This window comes from Centropristis striata, chromosome 9, assembly GCF_030273125.1.
Source record: "Centropristis striata isolate RG_2023a ecotype Rhode Island chromosome 9, C.striata_1.0, whole genome shotgun sequence".
In the NCBI taxonomy this organism is placed as follows: domain Eukaryota; kingdom Metazoa; phylum Chordata; class Actinopteri; order Perciformes; family Serranidae; genus Centropristis; species Centropristis striata.
Window position 1 is genome coordinate 24,869,729 of NC_081525.1, and position 16,550 is coordinate 24,886,278.

Below are 16,550 nucleotides of genomic sequence, written 5' to 3' on the forward strand. Positions count from 1 at the left end.
CAACAATAAAACACTGATAAACTAAACTGATAACTAAACAATCTCCCTCTAGCTCTTCATTGCTGGGTTCTTATCTGATACCTATGAATCTGGCAAATTGTCAAAGAATTGATGATCTTAAAAGGGTAAAATCACATGATCTGATCAACTGAGGATGTAGGTGATTTTACCATAGGTGGCCGGCATCATGAGGAGATGATTTAGGCAAAAAAAACAATTTAGGCAAAAATGACTTAGGCGATTATTTTAACAGTGTCATGATACGCAACAGAGATTTTGTTTTAAGGGATCGACTAATATGAGATTTTGAGACTGTTGTCGATTTTAATAGGGGAAATATCTCCATTCCACCACTAATCATATCACTTATTTTCAGTTTGGTGCTTACAAATAATAACTGTATAAATATTGCATTGCAATACTGTCAAAGAGGTACATTATTTTGAAGGTTCTGACCGGAAGCTGCCACCAACGGCTCTAACTCGACTCTGGTGTACTTTTCGTTTCGTAGGGAGGAGTCAGACGTTAGTTTCTTTATTAAAGTGACATGTTTATTGAATTAACAGTAATTATACAACATGTATCGCAACATGTATCCATAATGTAGTCTGTGCATATCGTAGACGCAAAGCTATCGATCGGTTATCAGATAATTTTCGATAAAAAAGGTCGAAGGAAACTGACGGAACAGGAAGGCGGAACAAGTAAGTTCGTGAAAGTGGCTTTCAACTGTGCGATTTCGTCACCGTTTGATCGTCAGTCTGCGATAATGAACGTCTTAGACGATTTTTATTTATTTTGTGATGTGTATTAAGTATAAATAATGTGGGTATGTCATGTCTTGTTTGTGTTTTTAGCTGTTTTATGAAGCAACAAGTCCGGCCGAGTAAGCTAGTCACGTCACGAATAAACTTCGTACAGTCGTCATGTGCCTTGCTGTTTAATCTCTTGGCTTTTATCCCTTAAAGTGTGTTAAAAACGATATAAAGTCCGCAATATTATGAAGACAATGGCGCCGATGTTTAGATAAAGGTTTACATTAACCTAACAATGCCCTGTTACATTGGTGACAGACGATTTGACTCGGTTTTATTGTCATTCCGCAGATTCTTGGTTTTCACGGCGGAATTAGTGCCTGAAATAGGAAATGACTCATGTTCACTTTGAGGCGATGTTTCATCTTTAATGCAAGCTGCTGTCACTGTTCGGACTCGTTGTTTACCTGAGATGTTCAGTTGAATTCGGGTTGCCTTTAATTAATATCGTCACACTGTTAAAATAACTAAGTCATTTTTTGTCAAAATTGTTTTTTTTGCCGAAATCATCTCCTCATGACGCTGGTCACCTATGGTAAAATCACCTACATCCTCAGTTGATCAGGTCATGTGATTTTACCCCTTTAAGATAATGGCCTATGTCAAGTGTGTGACTTAGGAGGATTTATTATGCCTAAGTCAAAATAAAATGTGACTTAGGCAATTTTTGAACATGCCTTTGTGACTTAAGCAACACTTTATTTTGAAGGTGTCTACTAAGAGTGACATGAGCGTGTCATTAACATGACATGGGATGTGTCATGAACATTAATGACACTTTGAGTAACATTAATGCTCATGATACTTGTCATGTTTCTGACAGGCTTGTGTGACTCTTATGTAGACACCTTCAAAATAAAGTGTTACCATATCTTGCTTAAGTCACAAAGGCATGTTCAAAAAATTGCCTAAGTCATTTATTTCTCTTAAGTTACATAATTTACACACAGTGTTATTACTATGCCAATAGCTATCCTTTGTGACATCCCTTTTGAGGGAAATGTTTAATAAATGTCATATGTTACACTTTTGGTTAAGTTTTTTGTGTTTCCTGCAAAACTTGAAAAAATGAGTTAGGTGATTATTTTAACAGGGTTGCGATATGAGGATTCAGTCAGGCAGGACCTCCATCTTTTTATTCCCCTCTTTCAAGATTATTAAGAGTTACATTTGCCTAAGAAGTTGGCTGAAGGGTTTGTACTTTGCGACAGCTCTACAAGCAACCTTAGGCCTAAGACAATGTTAAAACAAACTGGGACACAGATGCTACTGTTGTGTAGTTTCCCAGCCAACTCTGCTGTATTACATGTTTAATACGCAAGAGGTTGTAATAGAGCTGAAAAGATAACTTGATTAATTGATGAGCAGATTAACAGGACTATTTCTAATATGTAATCATTTAGCTTGAATGCCAAATATTACTGAGGCCAAGCTTCTTAATTTTTACAACTTACTGCTTTTGTTAAGGTCTTTGACCCTGGGAAATTGTAATAGACAGATGTCAGAAAATCTCTATTTTCAGAAATCTGAGAAAATCTCTATTTTTTGACATTGATTAGCCAAATTATTAAATTTTTACTCTATGAAGTAAAAATAACAGTAGTCAATAATGGGAATAGTTGCAAGATGTGGCCATACATTGTAATATTTTATTTTAAAGATTTTTTTTGTGTGGCATTCTGCCTTTATTTGATAATTCAGTGTCCGGAAACAGGGAGAGAGAGGGGGTACTTCATGCAACAAAGATCCCAAGGCCACACTCAAACCCAGGATGTTGTGGTAACATGGCAGGTGCTGTAACCAATCTACCAAGGCGCTCCAGTTGTGCTATTTTGTAAAATTGTGGCAGACTAGTTTAGTGGCACACTAAAACGAGGCCTGACAGAAAGTATGCACTTCAGTGAAAATGTAGATCTACTAATCAAACTCTGTCCCTTTCTTTCTTTCTCTCCCCTCCTTTAATCATATGCAGGATCGCTGACTGAGTTGAAACAAATACCAAAAGGCAGTCCATAACAAAAACTCAGCACTGGTTGTTTACACAACCTTTTGACTGCTTTAATTTCAACAGTAAATAATTCACCCGAAGCTTTCAAACAAATCAGCCAGCACCACCACATGCAACCATGTCCCTGGCCCTGAAACAAGTTTTCAACAAAGACAGGACATTCCGGCCCAAGCGCAAGTTTGAGCCCGGGACGCAGCGATTCGACCTGCACAAGAAGGCCCAGGCGTCCCTGAACGCAGGGCTGGACCTGAAGCAGGCAGTGCAGCTGCCCCACGGCGAGGACCTCAACGACTGGGTGGCAGTCCACGTGGTCGACTTCTTCAACCGCATCAACCTCATCTATGGCACCATCAGTGACTCCTGCACCGATCAAACGTGCCCCAACATGTCCGGTGGGCCCAAGTACGAATACCGCTGGCAGGATGAGCACAAGTACAAGAGACCGACGGCACTGTCGGCCCCCAAATACATGAGCCTGCTCATGGATTGGATTGAGGTACAAATCAACAATGAGAACATCTTTCCCACCAACGTCGGTAAGTGTTGAGATTAGCTACAGATGGTGTGTTAAGACTTTGGTTAACAACTCTTCCATGCTGAGATCCAGAATTAGGTCACAGACTTTTTAGGTTTGTGTGTCTTCTAAAAGAGAGAAACTACATCTTAGCTCTCATCATCCAGTAAATACTACTGTCAAGATTCTCAGGAGATTGGTTTGATTCCCTGAGTCATGCAGTGAATGCTGCTTATGTGCAAACCAAGCCACCACCCATTCATAGACAATGTTCACAGACTCTTAACGTCACAAATAGGGCAGTCACCAGCCATTACTCTAATTTTCAATTAAACGATTTCAGTTCATTAAAACCTCACAAATTAATGATCAAAGCCCATCCCAAATCACAAGAGCTCAAAGTGATTAACAGCAGTCAGACCCTCAGTGGTGTTCATTAATATGACTCACAGATACTCACAGTTAAAATGCTGTAATCCAGTGGTTCCCAACCTAAGAACGGATATCGATTTTTAGAGGGAAATACTTCCATATTACAAAAATGGCAGCCATTATAGAGAAGAATGAAAATAGACCTTTTCTATGCGGACTATTTATCGATTTTGCACTGATATAACGGTGCAAAACTAGTCAAAAGGCTGCTTTCTTTCTTTCTTACATTTTGAACAGTTTTCAGTTATCTCTAGGTGATCAAGTAAATTGACAATTGGCACATATCGCACAACTTAAGGCAATTTCGATAGATGTGTCTGTGATAGACAATATTGACCAATTGATATATGGGTCTTGTTTTAGTCACAAGCCAAAAAGGTTGGGAACCACTGCTGTAATGTCCAAATATTTTGCATTTTTTATATGTGTTTGATTAAGTAAATTATTGTCTTTTTCAATTCACTACTAGTCCTAGTAATTGTCCTTTCAAAGGACTAATCGCAAAAATTATAAGTAATGAATACAGAGGGAAATTGAAATCTAATGCTGATAAAGTTCTGCAGAGTAAAGGCATTTAAAATCTGATGCCACTGTTGTGCAATAACCAAAATGTGCTTTAGATTAAATCTGCAAGGCCACATTTATTAGATTACCAGAGTTGCACATTGCAAACGCTATCAGTTAATCTGCCACTGCTGTGGCATTCTCGGTGTCTTATTATCTCAGTCTGTTGCTCTGTACATGTGTGCATGCCCTGTGCTGTGGCCCGGCATCTGACTAACTACAGAAACATCCAAGCAATGGATTTAAAAATGGGTCACACAATGTACAGGGGGCTATGAATAGAAACGACCTCTGACGCATATGTCCTCTGGAACAGATTCCTGAAATATTATTGAATTAGTCAAAGCAAAACGACATACTAAATTAATCACTTGCTGAGAACAGAGGCTTATCCCTCGGACCAAGTCTTGTTGTTTTTTCCATTTACGTATGGATGTGTCCTTTACTAAAGAAACACATTGAAAAGTTAATCACAGTTCAAATATTCAGTAACAGTTGCAGTAAATACCTCAGTATTTTGAATGTGTTCCTCTCTGTGAAGCAAATAGCAAAAGGTCATCCTAGATTGACCCCAGTGTTGACCATCTCCATCTGTTTGACTTGTAGGTACTCCCTTCCCTAAGACCTTCATGCAGGTGGCTAAGAAGATTTTGTCTCGTCTGTTCCGGGTGTTTGTCCACGTCTACATCCACCACTTTGACCGTGTGAGCCAGATGGGGGCTGAGGCTCACGTCAATACCTGCTACAAGCATTTCTATTACTTTGTCACCGAGTTCAACCTAACGGACCACAAAGAGCTGGAGCCTCTCGTAAGTCAAACAGGGGATGCAAGTTAACATGAAGCTGAATAAAAAAAATATTTAAGATTATGTTTTGAAATATTTAAAGTTCAAAGACTTAAAGCAGTGTTGTAATTGTTCAGAGGAGACATTTAATGAAACCAGTAATAGAATACCAGTGATTAACCTGTAAGCCACACATTGACAAAGTTATAACACTCTCAGCATGAATCTATAACATATAGATTATATAATTGGTACATTGCATTTACCAGTATATTGGTATATGCAAAGTCACATGAAATTACCAAACTGAGTTACTGCGTCAAAGTGAATTACTGAATTTCTGAGGCTGATATTGATATGGTTCTTTAAAACTCAGATATTTCTTAAAGTTTTTATTTTATTTTAAGCAAACCAGCTGAACCGGCGGTTGACTTTATGGCATTAGTGCATTTATAACAAGCAATATGACAACATGATACACATTTCATAGTGTACATTTCCAAAAACGAAAGTTTATCAGTTTGAACCTTAATATTAAGTCGTATGGTTTTCAATTGAATAAAAGATTAGCAAATTATCACAGTCAGTTTTATTTATGTTGGCGGTTGGCAAACCAGCTTAGAGGTGCTTTACTGCCACCAGGTGGACTGGAGTTGCTACATTCTCTTTCAGCAAGTGTGACCTAGTAGTGAAATTCAGTAGTCAGGTCAGTTATTTTGCTTGATATCAAATTTTTAACCAACCCAAAACTAATAAGGTTCACTTGCTTTGTTTTTTTAATTGCAACCAACATACTGCACTTAGCAGTATATTTAACAGTTGATCAATTGACTTGTCGGCACCCGTTGGTTAAAAAGTTTCAGCCAACATTTATGCCAATATTGATATATTCCCATATAGAGAGTAACGTGTTGGATAGAGTGTTTTCTGTTTTTAGTGATCGTTAATAAATAGTATATTAGTCTGGATTTACAGCATTGGATCAATTCCTCTCGCTATAATTTCAAGACATTTTACTTATCAAAACAAACACTGTACTCATGCATGAGCATGCAAAAGCTCTGTAGCACTCAAGTTAATTTGTGGGCAACAATCATTTGTGAAATAAGACGCTGCAGCCACTTGCATGTGAGCAGCTCAGCATGCAAGAAGAATTTATGCCAAAGGGGAACCCAGCTGCTGGGAACCTTTTGCAGCAAATATAATTATAGTTATTTTCTACAACAGATAAAGTTAACGTATGTTTCCCAGATTTTTCACAATAAAGAACAGAGCTGTTTTCAGAATCTCTAGAAATCTTTATTTTACAGGAAAATTCTAATCAGAATTACCGCACCGCCCCAATTGATGTTACACTGTCATAGATTATGAGCTGAGATTGTTGATGATCCGTCCACCCTTAGTGAGAGACGACATTTTCTGTTTGTTCAGCGTGTCTCATGCTGTGACTAATGCCTGTGCGACCAAAAGCTTAGACAATAAGCTGGATGTTTGCAATGGAGATTAGTGTGCAGATGTTGTGACCTTTTTTATATGCTTTTTTTTCCATCCAGCAGCTTCTAGTGTTGTGGTAGTGTGCTGCAGCTTTTTAAATGTGTCCACAGCTTCAACAACAGTAGATGGAAATAGTTTGTTGCGGTCTGTATCTTTTGCTTTTTATTATGAACCTGTTTACTGCATCGTAGTATGTAGTGACATTTTTAGCAGTATTTCCTTTTCTGCTCTGACTCTTGTGTTTTGTTTGCATTGTGTCTACAGAAAGAGATGACCGCTCGCATGTGTCACTGAGGGAGCACAACCGACCGGTCGAGACACGCCAGAAGAACACATCCGTCCATCTAGAAGACTGCAGAACTAAAAGAACAAACAAATTCAAGAAAGAGTATATTTTTATATTTAAGTACTGTAATCTATTTAGCCACATACTTTAGGTTTTAACCTGGTCCTATGAGGCGTTCTGTTTCTTTTTAAAAGCAAGCATTTTATTTGAGCACAGTATTAAGAGGTGTATGTTTGTGTTGATGTTTTTTTTTCTATTTTATTTGAATCTCAATCATTCCAGGATGCTTTTTGTTTTTCTGTCTGTCTTAAATGATCTAAAATTAGTACGATTTCTTACTGTACATCTATAAAATCATTATGTTGCTACATTAAAATGAGTCTCTACTCTGCTTAAATTGAATTTGATCATCAATATTTAAATTAACTCTGATTGGTCTCCCTTTCTAAAGCCAAGTACTGGGCTTAATCTAAAATGTTGATTTTTATTTTTTTTTGTCCCAGATATATCTGGGAGTCTTACAATTCATACATGAACAATCAGTATCACAATGCAGTAAGTTAGTTTTGTTTTTTCATGCAGAGAAAGTATTATGTACAAATGTTACAGTGAGAAATACACTTTTTTCTGTTTCTGAGAGTATTTTTTATCTTTTAAAGACAATTTCAGGCATTTAAATAAATGTAGGTCTCTGTACCAGTGATATTCAATAGAGTTTTAATTAATTATTATGTTTGTTACTGATGAATTTGTAGATTTTTTTTTTTCAATCGTTTGATCTGAGAAAACCACTAGAAAAGCATAATAGAATATCCTACAGCCTAAATGGCTTCATCAAATGTCTCGTTTTATTCAACCAAAATTCCCAAACCCAAAAAATATCAAATTTACTATAATCAAGGTCAAGAAACGCAATAAATCCTAATATTTGAGAACCTAAAATACGTCATTTTAAATAACTTAATTGATCATCAAAATAATTGCAGATTATCTTTCTATCGATCAAAAAATGGACTAATGGTTGCAGCTGAAATCTAAAAAGTTATTCCCACATTATTTTTAAATGAACTCACTGCACTCTATCCTGCAGGGACTCTGACATTAAGTCTGTGTCATTGCACACTGGCTTTGTGCCATCCGGTAGGTTCTCAGATGTCAAACCTGCAGGTGCTTGTTGCAGATACTCTTGGCAGCCGAAGGTCACACGAGACTCAAACCTCACATGCCAAAACTCTGTCAGCTGCATGTTTGAAAGACTAAATGTAAAAATTGTCCACTGGGTGGCATCAAGACACCAAAACCCGTCCACAGTGAGGAAACAACTGTAATCCTACAGTTTAATGTAGCCCTTATGCAATCTGCCCAATGTCCCAGTTATTGTCATGAAGAAGGGAAGTGGGGCCTTTCTAGACGTGATTCGGGTTAATGAATCGATTAAGCCTGTTATGTAAGAAACAGGCCAGACTGTACTGGGATGAATACACACACACACAGTTTTTGTTTTGAATGAGCCGGCTCTGCATGATCAGGTCAACAACAGTAATGAATAGAGAGCAACATTGTTGGTCTGGTTTCGAGGCAGTTATCTGTCACAATGGTTTGGATTATGCAAATAATCAGCAGCAATCTTGCACTCAAGAAACACCCATATGTAAACACAATTATAAAATAACATGCCAAGAGCCTGAGCATGTGACAGTCATAAAACATGAAGAAGTACATTTTGTTGTCTCTGTACTATCCTGCAGGGGGAACAGCTGGAGATGTAAGAAGTATTCAGATCTGAATAATATCATTTACAAGCAAAAAGTCTTGCATTCAAGTAAAAGTACAGAAGCATTACCATCAAAACTTTATTTAAAGTATTAAAAGAACAGGTTGACCGATTCATTGCTATGGCCGATTAATCAGCTGATAGTATGTTTTACAAGCAATCATTATCTGTGGAATAGGGCTCTGATAGTGGCCCATGACTTCTTGGTATTATTGAATATTTAGATTTTAATAAAAATTGAAAGAGTTGAAGTTAAAAACATAGTAGTGCTATTCTATCATGACTCCACTGTCGGCCGACCTCTTAAACATATTTTATTATAACTGAGTTTAGTTAATGATTCTGAGCAAATTTGAGTTACTGAAGTTTCTTATATACATCTGTGGAGTGTTAATCACTAACTGAATAAACACATTTATTTATTATGAACTAACAGGATTAACAAGATGTACTTAAAGTAAATGCTTTTCGGAATAAAAGGGCAGATAAAAACAACACATTGAAATAAATATAAAACAGAACCAAGTAACTACATATCAATAGTCAGACATACACAAGACAAAAAGTAATATGAAATACATAAAATAATAAAGTACAAGTTTCTCAAAACTGTACTAAAGTACAGCACTTGAGTAAGTGTATTTAGTTAAATTCCATTAGTATGTCAATATATTCACAGCTATAATATATTGCTTCATTTAAGCTTTAAAAAACATAATATTTGATATATTAATATGAATCTGTATCAACTGACATGATGTAACTATCTGCCCCAATAACATCAACCAGTGAAATGACCTCATTGCCTGCTGAAACCTGATCCTCTTATACAGGATTGTCCCTCCTCTCAGCAGAGTCATTTCCTCCTAAAATTCTCCACTGTACTGTGGCAGCGTGAGCTACGCCTGTATCCGCCTTTTGCTCTACGTTCCCTCTGGTGTGTTTTTCTCTTCTGGAATGTACCAGACTGCCTCTGACGGGTTGCAAGACATGAAGGAAAGTACTGGAGCGAGGCCAAGAACAAAAGGGAAGGATTTCAGGCTGCAGCCAATCAGACTGGAGCCCTTCCAGCTCTGTCAGGGTTTACACAGCACTGCCTGGCCTGTTGTTTTGATGGCACTGTGCGATTATTTACACGTAGAGAACAGGGTTTGGGAGATAATGTGACTCAGCAAATGTTTAGCACACACCCTAACGGTTTTGAGGTTTGTGAGTCACGCTTTATACAGAGCTTTAGCAAGAAAAGGATGAAAAGTAATTGCATGTCATTGTAATTTCATCGGCCCACAGCTGGAGAGGACCAAAAGTTCCAGGAATTATGTAAAAGTAGGGCTAGAGGAACTTTTATCTCTGTTGGCCTGACCTTATTTTTACAAAAGCAGAAATGGCAAATATTTGCTTATTTCAGCTTCTCCACTCCATGAATTTGCTTGTTTTCTTTGTCTTACATGATGCTAAATAAAAGTGTTTGACAGTGTCACCACTTGTCTGAGGTTCAATAGGCCAAAGAGAAAACAACTTGCAGATTAATAAACACTGAAAAACTGTGTTAGTTTCAGCCTCAATTGTCACAGTGCTCTATTATAGGACAATAAAATCAAAGCGTGACATGATAGCTCACTTTGTATTTAAAGACAATATGTGGAATTTTCTGTAGCCGCGACGAGCATACTGAGCATAAGCCAAAACAGTGATGTGATGATTGACTTCATGGATCATTATGTTGATCCATGATACTAACTAGCTTGCCATTTGTAAATGATCAGCTGATGTTACAAAGCAATGTGAGATCCATGAAGTGCAACTAAATTACAGCTAGCTGGCTAACCTAAGCTAATAAGCTAGCTTATTTAGTTGGATGCTCCTGCCTTGCATCACTCTTGGCTAGTTAGAAGCAATCACTAATTATACACCTTTGCTTTGTAGTGTAACATGATTTATTTCTGATTAAAAACAGCTAAGTTTGTTTGTTAACATCCATAACTTGGTATCTTTGATCACATTAGCTGGTGAGGTAATTTGATATTTTTACCCAACTAACAAATTCACTCAGTATTTTACAAGCGATAATGTTTGCAAGAAAGGAAGCTTTACTCTAATGAAAGCTCAGGGTCAGTTTTGATCACCAAAACCACACGGAAGTCCTCCGACGTCAGTGGTTGTCATTCCCATTTGGCCAGACAGGCTTCACTATATAAAATGTTTTTTTATTTTATTTTTTATTTTTTTTGGGGGGGGGGGGTTGCATATCGACATAAGCAGACTCGGCTAGGCTAACGTTAGCTAGTACACCAAGCTGTCAAGAGACAGTTGTAGCGTGCATAAATGTCACATGCATGCTCTGGATTCCCCCAGCAAACCCGTCCCGAGTCCTTTATGTAGAGATCAGTCCATAGGCTGTTATAGGCTACTAACAAAGTCTGGAAAAACCTCTGTTTTTAAGTTACATACTAATCCGTTTATGCATTGGTAATACAAAGCGATTTAGATATGGAAATTGCTTGACATATTAGCTTTAAAGGCATAATCACAACATTTTCGTGTGTTTTTGTTTCTAAAATGGAGCGCACTGCTCATGAGTCATTACATGTAAACAGTAAAACTTTGTGTTAGTTATTAATACACAAACACAACAGACCGGCTTCATGAGTTCTTAGAAATTACTTAACATTTCAGCTGTGTGCTGACTAGGAACAGATTCAAGTTATTGAGGAATGACTCAATCTGAAAAGAGATTCTGAGAATTTAAAAGCATGACTAATTTCAAAATGCTTTGTTATGTTTGGTTATGTAACATGAGTGCTGTGCAAACAGTAAAAACAAAAGGTTTACCAGCGCACAACTGGAACAAAGTTGGAACAAAACATATACTGTTGTTGCAAAATCTCTGTCTGTGTCGAAGGAGTTCTGCTGTATTAGATTCATGTCAGTGCTCCAGTATGCTAAACTCTGTACGTTTTGCCAAACGTTTGAGTATTTTGCAGACTGGGAGGCAGCGTGCTTCTAGGAAGTTTGTTCTGGGAACATTTCTTAGAAAAGGTATGCTCAGCACCCTGGAGCACTGCAACCTTCCCACTGTAGAAAAGTATGCACCTTATTGTAACTGTGTAAGACGGCTGGCTGCCTCTAACCAAACTTATCTTCTTGGCCTTTGACAGTTTTACTCTGACATGTCAGACATGTGCATTTAATGAATACATTTGCAGTTAAGGTACCATACTTCTTCACGTGCACAGATATATGTAGCACTGTACTGTTTATAACATAGTGCAGGAATGTTTTTGCAACAAATCCCACTGGTTCAGATTGAAGTTCATTTTAAAACACATAAATCAAAAATGACTTGGAGTCATAAACAGTAATTTTAGTGACACTTTTAACTATGACATGGCCATATAGCTATACGTTTCGACTACAAGAGAATAGCAGCATTTAAGGGTCATTATTAAGACCTTACTTACTAAGTAGCTTTAAGGTTGCTGACAGTATTGCACGTGCATTTTGTAGCTCTCCATTCAAGCTACATGATGTTTACGCTAAGTGAAGTATTCAAACCCAAGACTCCAAATGTGTTATGGCTGCACCTTGGCATCAAATGGAAATATTGTACGTATCTCACTCTTGATTTGGTATCTCAGGAACATTTAGGGCAGAGGCAGACACTGTTAACATTGAGGGTTCAGCACAAACTAAGGAGGGTGTGAGGTCATGCTCCCCCGGGGAGATTTTTAAGGCTGCTATATGTACTTTTCTTCCAGCGATTTGAGATATGCCTCCAACTATTTACTGTATATGTTATTCAGCAAAGAACAAAAATTCCCATGGAGCCTACATCCAACTTTGTATCCAGTTGTTCTGCTAAATTCCAGTGGAAGTTCAGTTGTTTGACAATGTTCCTGTTAAATTGCATGAATGTGTCATTAAAAAGATACAAGTTCAGCTTATTTAACACAGTGTGAAAGTTATTTTTTAATCAATTTCAGTGTCCATTGTTAGCAAAGGCTAAACCTTCTGAAATGAGTTTAAGGGGCTGGAAACAGAATTCAGAGCGTATCCGTTCTCAGTGCACGAAGCCAATGGCCGACAGCTAATAGTGCTAACGCCACTGCGTACAGTCCTTAAAATAGCAATAGTACGAGCAGCACTAACACTGTAACCTGAGGGGGAACTGACCGCTGGCCACATCGCTTCCACAACAACAATGTAGGTCGGGAAGGCTTTATTAGCAGTAACTGCTGCATGAGAGCAGTTAGCATGCACTTACATGCACGCACAGCCGGTCTGCCTACCACAACAACAAAGAACGGAGAAGCTCTGATTGTAACAAGCATCTTTACATGATAATTAGTTGTTTACTGCTGTATGTTCTGATTGTCGTGTCCAGCCCCTTTAAACAGTTGAAGTGGGAAAGTCCATAACTGCTGTGGGGTCTCTATCTTTCTGTAAAGTGATGCAGAAGAGAATTACGAAATAACGGACACAAAATAAAACTGTGTGGAAACGAGACATGTGAGGAAAAAGAAGTCGAAGTTATTAAAAATCTAAAAGGTGAGTGTTTTTGAGGTAATATCCAGGGCCGGAGCCCATGAAGCCCCCCCTTTGGCAACCACCACCCCACTCTGCCTCTGTTTGGGACCTCCACTAGAGTTAAAAATAAAGCTGTATGAACTTGAACAAAGTTTGGCTGCACTACATGGAATTGTCCTAGTTAGTGTGTTGCAACACAAGAATGCTATTAATTGAACCCAGTGGAAGTGATGCTGCTGCACTACGCCACTGACAACAACACAATACTTTGGTTGAACAAATATTTGCAGCTTTATCTCCATACAGTAACAGGATATAGTATAACCTATGGACTATAGTGTCTTCGTGAACAACAACAGAGACACACCTCTATCATATTTCACACTGCAATAACCTCTGACTAAAAACAGCCCCCTCCCCTTCCCTCACAGGTAGGCTCCTTGAGTGCCATTCACATCAGAAATGAGGCCGTTTGCCACCTGAAGTTATTTATGATGGCCTGCCCCTCTTCCTTTTGACCTGTAGTGACACATGCCCACCCCTTGCACTTCTACGTGTGATCTTGTTTTCCTACTAAACCTGCGACTACACCATGTGCTCCTGACTGGGCATAGTCGAGCCAACAGCTTGCGTAATGTTTGCTACCACTGGGCTTATGTTTTAGGAGCAGAAGGTGAAAGGAGGAGGAGTAGAGGGAGAAAACCTCCGGTCACAAGACTGCAGAGTCCTGAAAACAACCTGTACATGGTTTTAACTTTCACCTTTGATAAACAATACATTTAAGCTATACAAAGCAGGATTACATGCAGTGATAAATTAAGGAACCAAAGAGGACATACTGTACAGTTTGACCCCAATGTGCATGGTAGAATAAAACGTTTACACTTCTTGGCATAATGCAACATGTGCTCATTTTCTATTAGTATCTGGACTTAATTAGGAGGATTCATGCAGAAGACTAATATTAATATGTGATAACAAATGTCATCCCTCTACTGTGCCTCTGTCTAATTACCATTGCCTTTAATCTCTGGAAATACTTTATGAATTTGCCATGTGTGTGGCAGAATTGCTTTGGCATCTCACAATTAGCAGATAGGTTAAAAGAGCAGGCATTTCTTCATCATCAGAGTTCTTGGATTTCCTTCATTATCACAAACGTGAGACATCGTCTCCACCCTTGTCTGAACCGCCTCCTCATCAGGCTACAAAACGTGCCGTGTGAGTCTGCCGTGTCACACATCACAAAAGGTGAGGGGGAGGGTGCTGCGACTAGCCATTGTGCTCACCTTCCTTGCAATTACTAAAGCTAAAATCCAAATAATTGTTGTGGATTGCATGAATCATTTTAAGACATTTCCCATTCATGCCATTTAAGTAGATGTCTTAATCTTTCAAATGATTAAACTTTCTTATTTTATGACAAATGGCACAAAAGCAAATAGAGCTAAAATCTATCAAAGTTAGCTAATAACTAATACAAATATTGAAGATTATTTTCTGCTTGTATCAGTGATTGCATTTACTCCAATACTCTCCTTCAATAGACTTTTTAGGTACTTTCATGTCATGCTACTTTATAGTTCTGGTTCCCTTTTTTAGGAGGAAATATTGTAACTTTTACTCTACTCACTGGATTTATTTGACAGCTGTACTGGTTACTTCATAGATCTATCGTAAATCATGTTCTAAAATGTGATGTTTTGTTATACATCAAACTACCAAAGAGTATATAAAATAGTAAAAATGTAGCTTTATTTCAAGCAGCTGCAATAAAAATGCTGCATCCACATAATCACAAATAACGGTCCAGATAATAACTGACATTATGAGTACTTTTACTTTAGATATACTGGTACATTTTTATGCTCATATTTTTCGCTTGTATACTACTTCAGTGAAATTTTAGGTGCAGGACTTTTGTTTGTAGTGGTGAAGTATTTTATCGACACCCGAAACTTTCTCTAGATTGCAAGTGTGTGTGTGTGTGTGTGTGTGTGTGTGTGTGTGTGTGTGTGTGCGTGTGTGTATATGTGTGTGTGTGTGTGTGTGTGTGTGTGTGTGTGTTTGACTGTGTGTGCATATGTGATACTGAAATGCCACAACAGCTGAAGTCATGCCGCTGCCCCAGTCTCAGTGACTCAGACGGGGGATTTCTTTGAACACCCATCTGGTCGTGTCCATTCATCACCGGGCGTGAGAATCGAGTTTAAGGCGCTATAAATGTTAATTTTTCCCATTTATGCGACACACAAAGGGGGAAAGGGGTTCAGTGGTGGAAAGGAACTATTACTAACTAGTAGTCATTACTACTATTATGTTCATTATCAACAGTTTAAAGTGCTTCAGAATAGCTTTACATGTACCAGATGCAATATTAAAGTGACAAATTAATGCATCAATAACTATAATAATACACATTGTTCTGAAATGGGCATAATGAGTACTTTTACTCAAGGTATATTAGGTATATTATGATGCTTTTACCACTTTTACTTAAGTCTTAAGTCTAGGTGTTTACTTGTAACAGACTATTTTCCTTTGGGTTGTAAACCGCATGATACATCACGATACGATATTATATCAATTCTTTGGACAACGGTATGATCTCTGCTGATCCTGTAATTATAGAATTTGGATTCAATTCAATTCAGGGGCCTGCCATTGAAATGATAAATTATGCCCGTTTAACACATGGTCCTATCGTCTACATGGTCATGTCGTCAAAATATGTTTGACAGTTTTATTACTGAGCTCTTCCAGACATTTAAATGAAAACCAGTATTTGTTTAGTAAGAAAAAATAAATATGAAGTGGGAATTTCAAATCATCTTTACATTTTTAATCTTTACACAGAGCACTGGAACTTTTGCTTAAGTAAAATAACTGAATACGTCTTCCACCACTGGGAAGGTGTTGTATGTCTGCTTGCACTCCTTGATTGTATATTTAACATTGCACGATGTTGACAAAATGTTCTCTTATGGACTAGCTCATATTTATAACGTGGCCTTGACGTCCAGTGACAGCAGCAGAAAGTTATTATGATTCGAATGCCGTCATGATGTAAACTGGTAGATCTGGTCTGTCCACATGTTGCACCAGTAGTGCACATCTCTGCACCCCGATTGAGATCTCTTTCATCAGAAAACCCGTAAGGCATGTAAAGGCTGACTGTGCTTATGTGCGCGTACGTGCCGCGTCGGTCGTCCCTCAATACGTGCTCGTGTGGCCTCTAGAGCAAAAACAGAGCTCGGTGGCTGGATACCATTTCGCGTGTGTTACCACTTTTGTTTTCCAGCTTTTAATGAAATGTGTTCAGACTTTCACAAACATCGACAACACCCTCCT

The 16,550-nt window shown here is 38.0% G+C and overlaps 1 protein-coding gene across 1 annotated transcript; it reads left to right on the forward strand.

Annotated features, from left to right (window-relative positions):
• The first annotated feature begins 475 nt into the window (after positions 1-475).
• mob3a (MOB kinase activator 3A) lies at positions 476-7,603 on the forward strand. The gene is made up of 4 exons (XM_059341542.1): positions 476-704; positions 2,788-3,359; positions 4,940-5,142; positions 6,877-7,603. The coding sequence occupies exons 2-4, from the start codon at positions 2,942-2,944 to the stop codon at positions 6,904-6,906; spliced, it is 651 nt and encodes a 216-aa protein (XP_059197525.1). The 5' UTR covers positions 476-704; positions 2,788-2,941; the 3' UTR covers positions 6,907-7,603.
• Positions 7,604-16,550: the final 8,947 nt, after the last annotated feature.

What these genes read in the sequence shown, in the direction of transcription:
- mob3a (XM_059341542.1), top strand. Translation starts at nt 2,942, where the DNA reads ATGTCCCTGGCCCTGAAACAAGTTTTCAACAAAGACAGGACATTCCGG. An exon ending in CATCTTTCCCACCAACGTCG is followed by an intron (nt 3,360 to 4,939) that starts GTAAGTGTTGAG and finishes TTTGACTTGTAG; the next exon opens with GTACTCCCTTCCCTAAGACC. An exon ending in ACAAAGAGCTGGAGCCTCTC is followed by an intron (nt 5,143 to 6,876) that starts GTAAGTCAAACA and finishes TTGTGTCTACAG; the next exon opens with AAAGAGATGACCGCTCGCAT.